The sequence below is a fragment of the Moschus berezovskii genome, chromosome 17 (assembly GCF_049115385.1).
Source record: "Moschus berezovskii isolate FMDL1 chromosome 17, NW_MosBer_1.0, whole genome shotgun sequence".
NCBI lineage: Eukaryota > Metazoa > Chordata > Mammalia > Artiodactyla > Moschidae > Moschus > Moschus berezovskii.
In genome coordinates this window covers 27,223,898-27,238,623 of record NC_142476.1, presented here as the reverse complement: position 1 = coordinate 27,238,623, position 14,726 = coordinate 27,223,898, and the positions used below count along the sequence as shown (strand labels likewise).

The following is a 14,726-nucleotide window of genomic DNA, read 5'->3' as shown; positions in this document are numbered from 1 at the left end:
GTGAATGAGTGTAGGAAATGTGGTCATAGGTATCAAGGGGCAGGTCACTTAGGGCCTTGGCAGACAGGCCACTTTTCTCAGAGTGGGGAAGAGTGGCAGCTGGGGGAGGGTTCTGAGCCAAGCAGTGACATGAACAGCATCACTTGGCAGAAGCCAGGAGAGGAGTTAAGTGTTTGTTGCATTGATCTCAGCCGAAGATGGCAGCATTGTGAGCCAGAGTGGAAGTGATGAGAAGTGCTAGGATTCAGTATATGTTATAAAGGCAGAACTGAAAGGATTTCCTGGTGGGTTGGGCAGAGAAGAGTTAGGGAATCTGTAGCCTTTGAGCCCAAGTACCTGGACCGTGTGTGCCAACACATGTGAGGCTTGTTATCGATGGTTCTCATTGGTCTCCGAGTTTTTACCAACCAATCATGCTGGCCCCGATTATGAGCCTCTAGATTCTCTGCAGGCGGGGAGGAGCATCTGAGTGTTCTTCTGAGCAGATGGTACCAGGTTCACTAAAGAAAGAGAACTTCGCTCACCATTGTCAGTTGCTTAGTCCATGACACCATCTGACTGCACCTGTGGCGTCCTCTGGGAACAGGACTGTGATGGGTGTCATGTTATCCCAACCACCCTTTCAGTTCTGGGTCTGCAAACTGTAGAGAAAGAGCAGCTGAATATGAGACAATTAAGTAAAGACATGGAATAGGAAGGTCAGGGGATTTTTAGTGTAAACATCATTGGAAAGAATATCAGGAGCTAGAGAATGTGTATCTTTCCCTTGTAAAGTCTTTTCTGTCCTTTTATTTCTATCTCTCAGAGCTTCTAGTTGGTGCAGTGCTTCCAGGATAACCAGAAAGAGAATTAACGAAGGAACACAGACTGTGACGAAAACAAAATCCCACATTTAGCCACTGAGGGCTGGCGGGCAAGAGTTGATGGGTCACTGTGGTCCAAGGGGTGGCGTGGCACGCCCGGCCCCCACTTCACTGCACTCGCCTCATCTTTCCTACTTAAATAAACCGCAGAGTCTGTTGTGAGGGAACATGAGGACAGGGTTCACTATGATGGTGGCCAAAGAGAGCGAGCCAAGAAATCCCGCTCTGTTTACTTACTAGGAACCTCATTCCCCAGCCCTGCCTTGCTCACGGGGGGCCTGCATGAGTCTTAATCTGCCCGGTTCTTATCTCAGGGAAAGTAAAGGGTAGCCCTGGAAGCCTCTAAATAACAGGTGCAGAATGAAGAGGAACAGGGAGGGCGGAGGCCAGTGGAAAATATCTTTGGGAGGCCAAGAAGTCCATAAGGCTGATGAGCTCGAGAAAGGAGCAGGTGGAAGGGAGGCGGGGGGAGGCTGAAGCCTGAGGGCGTGCACTGGAACCTCCCGGGATAGGGCGATGGGGAGACCAGATGGACTGGCATTCGGTCAAACCAGATGGCGGGCTTTTATGTTTTAAAGGATTTGTAAATCCTCAGAACAAGGAACCATAAGGGTCCTGGGGCCCTTAATCCCATTACTGGAAGACAAAAATGTGCTCTTTAAAAATGTAAACCCTGCCAGTTATAGAATTTCTGTTACCAAAACTTTGGGACAGATCGCCAGCTTGTGCAACTCCAAGGAATCTCTGAATGCGCCACTGGTGTGAAAAGAAACTGCAGAAATAGTCTACATGTTCTAAGTGAATAACGTAGGCTGCTGCTGCTGCTGCTGCTCCTGCTGCTAAGTCGTGTCCGACTCTGTGCGACCCCATAGATGGCAGCCGACCAGGCTCTGCCGACCCTGGGATTCTCCAGGCAAGAACACTGGAGTGGGTTGCCATTTCCTTCTCCATAACGTAGGCTACTCCCTAAGAATTTGAAGTGAATTTACTAAATGTATATTCTGAGCCAAATGAAACATGATATTTCTGTATGAAATAGACTTGCATTACCTATGGAGTTGGAAGGACATCTAACAGTGTGACTAAGGACTGAGCAATTATTGAGCAAGTTTTGAGTCTGTAATGAGAGAGATTTTAAAATGTAAGCACTGGTTGCTTTGTGCCCTTGTGTCCCCCTCCCCCAGTGGCTGGGGAAGCCTAGACCAGCCTCAGTGTACACACTGCTGCTCTCATGGTTGTTGAGACATGAGGATTCTGTTCTTCAGCCCTTGTCTCTATCTCAGCCTAACCTGAGGGTTCAGAATCATTCCCATAACGCTTCTTCAATAGCACTTATCCTCAAGGAGACCAGACTCTTAAGCAGAGCACGGGGTGATCAGCTTGTGCCCACATGTGGTGCAGGCATGAAGGCTGAGCAAGCAAAGCCACATGTTCCTTCAGTGGATACACAGAGGGGCAGGGGTGAGGGGTTGATGCTCCAGAACTCAGGAGGAATCTCCCATCTGTGCCTCATGTAATGACTGATTCTCTTGCTAAGAGGAAAAGCCCAAGTTCATCTAAAATATTCAAAGAAATGTTCAGTAGTAAGAGAAAGTTTTAAGTAGTGTGATTCATCGTTAAATCACTTTTCTGTTGGAGTAAATATATGTGTGTGTGTATATGCATGCAGATACAAATTCTGCATTTATATATGGAAAATGTATATATATATATACACACACACACATATATTTGTATATATATACATATATACACATTAAATGTCAAAAATACAGTATCATTTTTGGATTCTATTTCACAAATGTTACTTTCCTTAAATACTCCTGAAAAGTGTAACTGTTATCTTGTAGTTGAGATGGAATAGAATTGCTTTCCAGCACCACCATCTGTGTTTTATGTTTACATATTTGTGTGTTTGTTTTTATCTATAAAGGTATGGGAACCTGACAAGCCCAAACTGTGAAGAAGATGGAGGTCAAAGTTCATCAGAGTCCAAGACGGTGATCAGGAAGTGAGTGTGCCTCTCCTCTGCATTACAAACTCTCTGTCAGGACTTATTATCTTAAAAGACTATAATTTAGTAGAGTTTTAAGATTCCTTTGGAATGTTGTCACTGTTTTTTTTCCATAATGCATAAAGTCATAGAATTATTTTTTGGCCATCTAAAATGATATTCATTTATTCATCCAGTAAAAATGTATTGATCACCCACTGTTTGCTAGGCCCTGTGCTACGCGATGCAGCTATAACAAAATAAGTAAGTCCCAGCTCTTACGAAGGTTATGTTGTAGTAGAGAGAGAGACAGAGAACCCACACAAAATAAATAAAGTAGGGCAAGAGGGCTAGCTTCCAATGAATCAGAAAAGGGCTTTCTTGTCTGATCCAGACACATTGGAGCAGAAACCTGAATATGGTGCAGGCAAGGCCTTGTGAATGTCCAGAAAGGGAGACTATGGAAGAGACCCTGTGGTGGGAACAGTGTTCAAGAAAATGTCAGGAGGTAGACAAGGCTGCCGCCGCGTGAAGGAAGTGGCAAGTGCCGGGGCAGGAGATCCGGAGGGTCGCGGGGCCCCTTGTCACATGTGGACTCGAGGGCCTGGGGAAGCATGTTGAATTTTATTCTAAGGGATATAAGAAAGACTTAGAAGGTTTTAGGAGAATAGTGCTATGGCCTGCCTTATATTTAAAAGACCTGCTCTGGCTCTGTGTGGAAAGTAGACCCTGACACTGGGGATGGGGCAAGAGTGGCCGCGAGGAGCCTGGTTAGGACCCTTTCACGGGTTCAGGCACGGGGTGATGGCAGCACAGACTTGAGTAATAACAGCAGCCATCCTTGTCGTAGGAGTAACAGCGGGTAGTAGTAACAGCCTCTGCAGAGCTCTCGGAGGTGTTGCTGACAGGATGTACAGATGCAGCGGGTGCAGCATGTGAGACAGAGCGGGCACGGACACCTCCACGGGTTGTGTGTGAGCGCCTGATAGACCAGAGCCCTGGCTTCCCGAGACAAGGAGTCTGCTGGGAGGAGCTGGCTTAGAGGGGAGCTTGCGGCAATAATTTCATCTCAGCTGTGTTGATTTTGAGGTAATTGGGTGAGTCTAGTTTCCAGGGAGAAGTCTGGACTGGTAGACATTTGGGCATCCTTAGTTTATACATGGCGTTTAAAGCTATGGGGCCGGATATGACCTCGTAGAGATGAAGGGTAGATGGAGCAGGGAAAAGTCCAAAGACTGATCCAGTTAGGGAAGTGGAGGGTCCAGCAGAGGAGACTGGAAAGGAACAGGCATGGGCACGGAGAAGAAGGAAGCTGTGTTCCAGAAGATAAGTGCAAAAGGGGTTTCAGAGGGAGAGTGACCAGCTGTGTCTAATGCTGTCCAGACATCAGGTGAGAGGGGTCTGGGAAGTGACTCCTGCTTCTGCCCCACTTCGGTCTTTGGCACCCTTGGCAAGTGCAGTTTTGGTGGGAATGGAGATGTGGGTCAAGACGGGATAGAAGGGGAAGGAGTGGGGAGGGCAAGTATACTAAGTCCCCTTGGGAGTTTTGTTGTAAAGGGGAACAGAAAAATGGGGTGGAGGAAGAGGGCAAGGCATGGTCTTTTTGCTGTGTGTTTGTTTTTTAACAACAAAGAGAGTTTATGCTGATGAGAATGATCTGGCCGCCACTGAAGAAAAATCCATGACTCAGGGGTACAGGCTGCTGAAGCAATGAGGCACTTGAGTTGTTATTGTTGTGCTTAGTTGCTCAGTCGTGTCCAGCTCTTTGTGACCCCATGGACTCTAGCCCACCAGGCTCCTCTGTCCATGGGGATTCTCCAGGCGAAAATACTAGAATGGGTTGTCATGCTCTCCTCCAGGGGATCTTCCCAACCCGGGGATCGAACCCAGGTCTCCTGCCTTGCAGGCAGATTCTTTACCAGCTGAGCCACCAGGGTTCTTGAGCAGATGGCTATATGCCAGGGTGCCGAAATCACTCATGGTTTCATTTTAGGATCAAAAGACCGGGGAGGTAATCCGATGGAATTTTTAATTCTTCAGAGGGTTGGATGATGGACTCCTCTAGGAGCCAGGGATGGAAAGATGAGAAAACTGGGTATTCTTTTGACTCTTGAGTTAGGGTTCAGGTATTGGTTGGGCCATACCTTCCAGAAAACCAAACACACCAGTGTAGGTGTTTGAATGCCGAGTGCAGGGTGTGGTGAGTAGAACTAATTACCTTATTCCTAGAAGGCTTGGGGATGCTTCTTGGAAGAGGTGACTTTTTTTTTCTAATATTTATTTTTGGCTGTGCTGGATCTTTGTTGCTGCACGCAGGTGTTCTCTAGTTACAGTGAGTGGAAGCTCCTCTCTAGTTGAGGCATATGGACTTCTTACTCTGGTGGCTTCTCTTGTTAGGACCATGGGCTCTGGAGCGTGGGCTCAGCAGTTGTGGCGCATCATGGGCTTAGTTGCCCCACAGCAGGTGAGATCTTCCCGGACCAGGGATTGAACCAGTGTCCCTTGCCTTCCAAGGCAGATTCTTAACCACTGGACCACCAAAGAAGCCTGAAGAGATGACATCTGAAGCATGCTTTGAAGGAGGGTGAATATATGGATAGTAGAACCATTTAGGAAGAGGGGGCAGTGGGACCAAATCAGGGCAGTGTTGTATGCATGACATTTGGGGGAGCAACCCAGAATCGGGGTAGCTGCTTCACTGTGTACATGCTGGGTGAGGGTAGTTGAGCTGAAGCTATCATGAAAGGGTTGAACTTCTCACTAGAGAGTTTGGACTTTCCCTGGTTAAGTGGGCAGTCAGCCCTAAAGTTTTTGCAGCAGGGAAGCAGTATAATCAGATAGGTAAGTTGAGGAGATGGATTTTTTTTTTCTCTTGTATTTCTTTTTTTTTTTTAATTATTTTTTATTGAAGGATAATTGCTTTACAGAATTTTGTTGTTTTCTGTCAAACCTCAATGTGAATCAGCCATAGGTATACATATATCCCCTCCCCAAAATATGGAACACTTCACAGATTTGCGTGTCATCCTTGGCAGGGGCTATGCTAATCTCCTTATCATTCCAATTTTAATGTATGTGCTGCCGAAGCGAGCACTCCTTTTGTATTTCTTTATTGTGTCATTGTTGTGCCCAGTCCAAAAGCCACTGCCTAGCCCTAAATCCTTCATGACCACGTGCTCTCCACTTCTCATCCACGCGTATTTCCCTGTTCACTGATATGCATGGAAGACTCTTAGTAGATTCAATGGTTAGTCCCACATGAGACTTGACAGCCTTCTTACTCAAAGTGTGGTTCATGGAACAGCCATCTCAGCATCGTCTGAGAACTTGTTAGGAATGCGGAATCTTAGGCCTTGCCCCAGATCTAGATTAAAATCTATTCTAACAAGATCCTCAAGTGATTTCTACGTCTTTTAGTAAAGTTTGAGGATCGCAGGATTAGAGGGGTTTTGTTACTGCTAATTTTGGTTGACCATGAAAACCTATGGAAATAATTTTTAAAAAAGGAATGTTTTTATAATGAGTGCTTTAAAACATATGTGAAAGAAGAGATACTGTACAAATTGAGTGGCTAGCTTATCAGATGTAACTTTGACCTGTGACCAGATTCAGAAATGAGCATGTTGTTGTCTATGTATTTTGGAATCGCATCCAGAGCTACCATTTAACTAGCCACCTGAATGCTCTGAGGAGAGTAACAATATGAAAACTATCCAGAGCTTTTCTGTTTCCCAGGGGGTGTTTTGAGATGAAATAGGTTTCTGGGAAGTAGCAGTTAAAGAAAATTGATTTGTACCCTGGATGTGAAGAGTCATGCTCAGGCTTTTAAAGGCCTATTATAAACCTTCATTTGGATTCATTGTACACCAGGAACAGTAACCGTGGGTGAGACTCCAGGATAAGCTGTTTTAAAGGGCTTTACAGTTTTAAGCCTATGAGGCCTTAACAAAGAGCTTTCACAGAGAGCTCCCCTGAGGGGTCCATCATCCGGGGACAATGGTCTTTTCCTAAAGCCTCACAGTGAATTGGTAGAAAGTTCTTGACCCTCTTCCTCAGACTGAGTTGCCTTTTAAAAAAATTATGCCTGACGAAAATATGCCACTTTTTCATATAATGGGTCACTCTGTCTTACAAATACCGGAATGTGAAAATCCCTTCTCTCTGCTGACCTCTTCTTTCCGTTTCCCTTTCTTCTGTCTTTCTTATTGCTTCTCCCCCATCAGCCCCCGCCTGTCCACTTCTCCTTTCATTATTTTTCATCTCACTTTAGCATTCTCTTTTTGTTCTGTTTTTCACATGCTACCCGTCTGTTCATTTCTATAACTCGATAACCTCCCTGCTTTGTCTCTTTGGGATGAATTCAAGAGAAGCAGCTACTTGATTCCGCTTGTAACACATGGAAAGTTCCTTGATTATTTCAGAGCTGTGGCAGCTGACTTGTTAGCAGTGACTGAAGATGTCCCAATGGCTGATTGATGTGCGGGAGATACAGCTATATGGCAGTTCTCAGTGGGGGAGTTTTGCCCCCAGAGGACATTTGGCAATATCTGGAAAATTTGGGGTTGTCTCAACTTGGTGGGGAGATGCTCTGGCCTCTAGTGGGCAAAGGCCAGGACTATTTCAAAACATGCTGCCATGCACAAGACAGCCCTCTTTCCCCTCTACAGTAAAGAATTCAGTTCAGTCGCTCAGTCATGTCCGACTCTTTGCGACCCCATGAACCACAGCAGGCCAGGCCTCCCTGTCCATCACCAACTCCCGGAATTCACTCAAACTCATGTCCATCGAGTTGGTGATGCCAACCAGCCATCTCATTCTCTGTCGTCCCCATCTCCTCCCACCTCCAATCCCTCCTAGTATCAGACTCTTTTCCATTGAGTCAACTCGTCGCATGAGGTGGCCAAAGTATTGGAGTTTCAGTTTTAGCATCAGTCCTTCCAATGAACACCCTAAATATCAGTATTGCCTAGGTAAGAGACCCTGCTGCACAGCGAGGAGGCTGTAGTCCTCAAGTGAAAACTGCCTTTATTTATGGATATCTACAGATCACGGAGAGTCGGACACGACTGAGCGACTGAACTGAACTGAACTGAAATATCCATATTATTTTATTATGTAAAAATAATGCCACACTTGTCTGGAAATTTATTTATTCATGTCCCTTATTTTTTTTTAAAAGTATGCAATAATAAATCTGTGCCATTTTTTATTTTTATTTTGGTCACATGGCATGTGGGGTCTTAGTTCCCTGATGAGGGATTGAACCGTGCCGCTTGTGGTGGAAGTGCGCAGTCTTAACTACTGGACCACCAGGGAAGTCCCTCATGTCTCTTCTTATAACTGAGTGAATCCAGTGCTGAGGAGGCTGTGGAGCCAGGCTCACAGAAGGTGACAGGCCCCGGGAACGAGACTGGAGGCCTCAGATTCAGGTCCTCATCCGCCACTGCCTCCTGCCACACGTTTGACCTGTTCACTTCGCCTCTCAGTTTCAGCCTCTTTACCTGAAAAATGAGTGTTCTGAGATTCTTTCAAGTTTGATGATGCCTAGAACCCCCAGCTCCACCCCCCAGGCTCCTCTGTCCATGGGATTCCCCAGGCAAGAATACTGGAGTGGGTTGCCATTGCCTCCTCCAGGATCTTCCCAACCTGGGGATCGAACCCAGGTCTCCTGCCTTGCAGGCACATTCTTTACCACCTGAGCCACCAGGGAAGCCCAGGATAAAATTTATCTAGTTTTCTTCTCATCTTCTTAAAAATGAAAATGAGCCCCAGTCCAAGTTCGATGCATGGAACAGGGCACTCAAAGCCAGTGCACTGGGACAACCCTGAGGGATGGGATGGGGAGGGAGGTGGGAGGGGGATTCAGGATGGGGGACACATGTAAACCTGTGGCTGACTGCTGTCAATGTATGGCAGAAACCACCACAATATTGTAAAGTAATTCACCTCCAATTAAAATAAATTAATTTAAAAAAGTGAAAATGAGCATCAGAAACAGAGATATGATCCAAATATTATATTGATTGATTGAGAGGTGCCCTTGACTGCTTGTTACTGTTGGAACGACTATGTAACTTGTTTTGATAAAAATAGGAAAGAAAAAATAGACAGCTGCTTTGATTTGCTTGTTATTAATTGTGACATCAGGATCGCTCGCTATAATCACGCATAAAGAGATGGGCTAAAGCATTGTGTTGTGGGGTCAGGCAAGGAGCAGCAAAATGCCCATTGTTTTCCTTTGCTGTGAATCTGTGTTCTTGTGATTTCAGGTGGGAAACAGACAGCAGGAATTCAGTGACACTCTAAGAAGTAAACATCCTGTTTTAGGACAGATGCCTTCAGTTTTGCAGTCCAAGGGTGAGGGTGAGGGTGGAGGTGGGGAATCACTGCTGGGCTTAAATATGAGACGGAAAATGCTCAACTATTGTTTGGTTTTCCAGTTTTTAATGTAAAGCATAGAGCAAGGCTTACATTTGATACAGGTTCCCAAATCCCAAGATAACAGTCTTTCCTGTATTTCTGAATATGGATGGATCTAATCAACCTTTCAAAGGATGAAAGAACTTAAAAGAAGGCAAAATGTGGAAATACAGATGAAACAGTCAAGATGAAAGATTGGTGTCTGGTGTCTTGGACTACAACTGGCTAGTGTTCTTCGTGAATTTCAAAAAGTATCTGAATGTGCTGTGACTCCTAATCCTGAGTACCAGTTTAGGCTTTATGCAGTATCAGAACCTTCTAAGTTATCTGGCTAAAATGAGAATTCCTTCAGTTGCAAGGAATTCAACTTCCAAAGCTTTTAGATGCTAGAATCTTTGCACACGGGGATTTCTGATGTTAGTACTAGAATGATATAAATAAGTCATAATATGTTTATTTCTGTAAGCCCTATACTTGCCACTGTTTGGGAATCGGGAAACTCACTTCCTATGACAGAAGAAAACACGTCTGCCTATATTCATTCTCCTTCCTGCTGACATTTTTCATGATGAAATGTTATCTCTTTAGAATAATATAGAAAATCTGAACCAGATGGAAAAAGGAAGCTTTCCTTAGTGCAGATTTATTATAGTCATTGAATTCAGAAGTAAGATTATGAAGAAGTAATATTAACCATATAGAGCCTTGACACCATGAATCTTCATTCTCCAAAATGTATTTGAGATTAGAATATCATACATACACATACATAACTTTATTTAAAGAGGTTTAAAGCTCTCTCTTCAGGAATCTTACTTTTTTTATTCCTTTTTAAAATGACTACGGTAATTAACGTTGAAATAGTTTCTGTTTTGTTTTCTTTAATTGACTCTCATCACTTCCCTCTTGGAATGCCATGTTTTGTTTCTTAAAACTCCATACCATAGCAATAGTTTAAATGGTTGAAATCATTCTACTTTTGTCTCCACACATTCAGATATGATTGTCATTCATGTAATTGTTTCCCAGAAGTTGTAAATAGTCACACCAGATTTTAGTTACTGGTAAAGATTTTAGTTACATATAAATAGTAGCAATCTAAGATATTGGAAATGAAAGAAAAGAGAGATGAGTTTAAGGAAGATGGCTGTGATTCTTTTAAAATCTGGGAAACTTTATAGTGAAAAGTATTACAAAATCTTCCCATTGAGTTTGCAATCAACATTCCATCAAACTCAACTAACCTAACAGGGCAATTGAAATCAACCTGAGTAATTATAACAAAAATAGGGCAAAGGAAGAGGGATAAAGAACAGAGCAAAAATAAGAGTTAAAACTCTAATCTTGGAAGAACTAAAGACTATGTTTAAAAAGTAAAACCAAAGAAGAAATGAAGGTGCAGTACATCAGATAAAAGAGCCCAGTATTATCTTTAAAACATCCATCCTGGACAAAGAAAAATAGAAATGATAGTTTTAGCAGTCACTGAAATCCTGAATCAAAACTGTGTGTTTAAGGGAAGAGTAACCCACTCCAGTGTTCTTGCCTGGAGAATCCCAGGGACGGCGGAGCCTGGTCGGCTGCCGTCTATGGGGTCGCACAGAGTCGGACACGACTGAAGCGACTTAGCAGCAGCAGCAGCAGCAGTAGGCTCCCAAGCAGAAGTTATTAATGCTTTTCTGACAGTAGGGAAATGAAACAACATTGATCATCATTGATTCAGAAAGAAGAAAAATTGGCTGCCTGAGAAACCTCCTAAGGTTCTCTACGTGTCAGAGAAAGGCAAACAGACATCCCAACCAGACTGTCACTTCGTCACCCTGCAGGCTCAGAGATGGTGGAAATGATGACACTGGCTGTAGTTCGAGGTGTGCTTGTTACTTTAGTGCAAAGCTATCCGCATTTTGTATTTTCCTTTATTAATACAGGCATGCTGTGAGATATTGTCCTGATTTTATCGGTGTGTAAACTGAGGTTTCAGAACAGTGAGGCACTTTGATTAAGATCAAGCAGCTAGTTAATGACATCTGTTATTTGATCTCAGATCCAACTGAGGTCCAGGACCTGGGTTTCTCACCATTTTGCTGTTGGGGCTGCTGTTTCTAAGAGAGTGTTGGAATCTCTGGTGTGCGGGAATCCTGACCGGTCCTCCCACTTCCACACGTTGCGTTTGTCTGTGTCACAGCAAAGAGCTATAGACAGAAGTACACAAGGAGCTAGGGTATAGCATTGCCGCTGGGACAAATGCTTTGGCTTCTTAGCATTCTGAGATTGTACAATTTGCGATTATTTCCTCATTTGGCTTGGCTTTATTATTCAGTGAACACCCTGAGCAAGGGCCCCAAACAGCTGTTAGAAATGTGGAAGTTAGGCTTGTTTCCTGGGGAAGGAGGTGGTTTGCAGGATGTGAGGAAAGAAGAAAGACTCAATCCGAGTGCCTGTTTCCTGTTCTCGGTGCCTCGTAGCATCTGTCATCCCCAGCGGAAGCTCCATTCTAATGGTGAAAAGTGGAGAAGGCCTCAGCAAGTTTTCTCATTAGAAGCCTATTTATAGCATTAAAAACTCTGGTCTCCGACTGTGAGGAATCAGAGAATAATGAGTTACTGAGGTCCCTGAAAAATAATTGTTGGTGAGCGGCTGCATCTCTTTCTAATAATAATGGCCAGAATTCATTGGCTGCCTCGTAGGAATAGTTCCTGTGTTAAGTACTCTGTATCCTTTCAATATCCTCCCGGGAGCTCCATGTGTGGTTTCTGTTTCACAGATGAGGAGTCTGAGACACAGAGAGACCGAGGAACATGTCCAAGGTCACACAATAAGTAAGTGAGGGAGGGTTTTCACCCAGGCCTTAACCTCCGTACTGTGTGGCCCCCACTTCCTTCCCTGGGATGTGGATGAGACTTTCTCTTAAGTACTTAGGTTGGACCCCCTTGTTCATCTCCGCCCCACCATGGACACTTGAAGTGTTTTGAACAGTTTTAGATTTCTATGAAATCGAGCCAGTGATACAGAGTTCCTGTAACCTTCCTCACAGTTCCCCTTGTTATCAACTTCTTACACGAGTGTATACATTTCTTATAACCATTGAACCAACGCATTTTTAATGCAAGTTCATAGTCTAGTCACAGTTGCTTGCTTTTCTTTTTACCTAATGGCCCCATTCTATTCCAGCACCATCCAGGACACCACATCACCTGCAGTTGGAGTACCTCCCTAGGTTCCTATCGACTGTGACAGTTTTTGACTTTTCGTGTTTTTGGCGACCTTGATAGATTTGAGGAGTACTGGTCAGGTGTGTTTTAGGGTACCCCTTTATTGTGCTTCCCGGGTGGTGCTACTGGTAGAGAATCTGCCTGCCAATGCGAGAGACACAAGAGACTCAGGTTCAATCCCTGGGTTGTGAAGATCCCCTGGAGAAGGGAACGGCACCCCACTCCAGTATTCATACCTGGGAAATCCCATAGATGGAGGATCCCGGTGGGCTACAGTCCATGGGGTGACACGGAGTCGAACACACTGGAGCACACACACACACACACACACACAGCACCTCTTTATTAGAATTTTTCTTGTAATTAAATTGACATTTTCCCTCGTAGTTAGACTGAATTTATGAGGTTTTGAGAGAAATATCACAGAGATAAAATGTCATCCTCATTACACACTACCAACGTGATTTATAATGGTTGATGTTCTTGCTCACCTGGATGAGTTATTTTCAGGTATCTCACGGCAAATGTCTTTTTCTTCCCCCTTCCTTTCCATTCTGTATTGGTTGGAAAGAAGTCATTATGCACAACCCTTTTGTTTTGCTCCCCTCTTTTAGGGTGAAGTATTTACCCACCTTATTTGGAAAACTTCTGCATGGGACAGTTGTCTCCTCCATTTATTAATTTGAACTTCCCTGTTAGCTCAGCTGGTGAAATAATCCACCTACAATGCAAGAAACCCCAGTTTGATTCCTGGGTCGGGAAGATCTGCTGGAGAAGGGATAGGCTACCTACTCCAGTATTCTTGGGCTTCCCTGGTGGCTCAGCTGGTAAAGAATCTGCCTGCAATGTGGGATACCTGGGTTCGATCCCTGGGTTGGGAAGATCCCCTGGAGGAGGGCATGGCAACCCACTCCAGTATTCTTGCCTGGAGAATTCCACTTCTTCATAGTCTATGGGGTTGCAAAGAGTCGGGCACAGTTGAGTGACTTTCATTTTATTAATTTATTCAGTCTTTTGTTTACATCAGTATAGACTTGTGGATATTCACTTATACTGTGGGATACAACACAGTGCTACTTTATATATTTTGTTGCTCAGATTGTTTCAACTTTGATCATTGGGAGCTCTTCTGTTTGATTCCTGTGTCACTTTCACAGGGCCCTAGTTTTGTGTTTGTCGGAGCCCATCTTGTAAGATGTTCTAGATTCACCTTGTATATTTCCCATCCCAGTCTTAGAATCAGCCGTTTCTTCAAGGAGACCTGTTTTATTTTTTATTGGAGAATGACACCAGAAACCAAGCTCTGTCTAGGTGTGCTCATTGCTCCTGGGGTGTCATTTCTTTAGGCCCTCTCAGCTGACATGGCTAGGAAATATATGTGTATATTAATTATGTGACTATATATGTCTGTATGTATCTTTATGTATAACCATCAATATATGATGTTAAACGTGAATTCTTACTGGTGTCTTCAGCTCTGATCCTTCCCACATGGACCATCCTAGCCCCCTCCCCTGGCTTATTTGTAAGTTTCCTCTCCAGCAGTGAGAAAGCTGGCTTCTACCCTCTTTCCGTTTGCTTATTCGGTTCCACTGTATGTGTGTAGCACTGTCAGAATCGTTAACTCACACCCCTGAAGAAAACTTCTCAGCTGGAACCCGTGATGATGTGCAGCTCCTTTTTGCCTTTAGTCCTTGCTCTTACAGACTGCAATTCTTTTTTAAAATGATAAAAATAGCTCATGGTTTTGAGCACTCTGCCCTAGGGACTGTTCTGAGTCCTTCATATGTACTCTCTCTCGTAGGCCTCGCACCAACTCTGTGAGGAGGGCTCTGTTATTACGTCTACTTTACAGATGAGGACGCTGAGGCATAAAGAGGTTGGGTTAGTCTAACCGGCCGGTGGGTCAGTCTGACTTCTGGAGCGTGTTTAGCCGTGTTGGCTGTACTGCTCACGAAACGTAGGCGTTTAGGAGACTTCTTCGTTTTGTCTAATGGAGGGCAGTCAGTGAGGTACTGAGGAGGTGTGGTGATGGAGGGGTGAGCCTCTGCACAGCGGTTCTCTCCAGTTTCTGCAGATTTGCCTTCAGATGCCAGGGCCTGTGCGTGCAGTTTGGGAACGAAAGGCAGGTGTGCAAACACTTGATTTTGAGTTCTTGGCTTTGAGCTCATCTCCTCCTACTCTTGGCCCTTTCCCACCCATATTCACCCTGTGTGTCCTTCCTGTCTCACCACCTTT

The 14,726-nt window shown here is 44.4% G+C and overlaps 1 protein-coding gene and 1 non-coding gene across 2 annotated transcripts in view; one reads left to right on the top strand and one right to left on the bottom strand.

Annotated features, from left to right (window-relative positions):
* RGL1 (ral guanine nucleotide dissociation stimulator like 1) overlaps positions 1-14,726 on the top strand; it is a 136,431-nt gene that overhangs the window by 60,998 nt on the left and 60,707 nt on the right. The window contains exon 4 of the mRNA XM_055419115.2: positions 2,797-2,874. Coding sequence (XP_055275090.1) covers positions 2,797-2,874 — 78 coding nt within the window. The remainder of the gene's footprint in view (positions 1-2,796; positions 2,875-14,726) is intronic.
* On the bottom strand, positions 5,848-5,950 carry LOC129551843 (U6 spliceosomal RNA). The gene has a single exon (XR_008685155.2). It is a non-coding gene; the product is annotated as a U6 spliceosomal RNA (small nuclear RNA).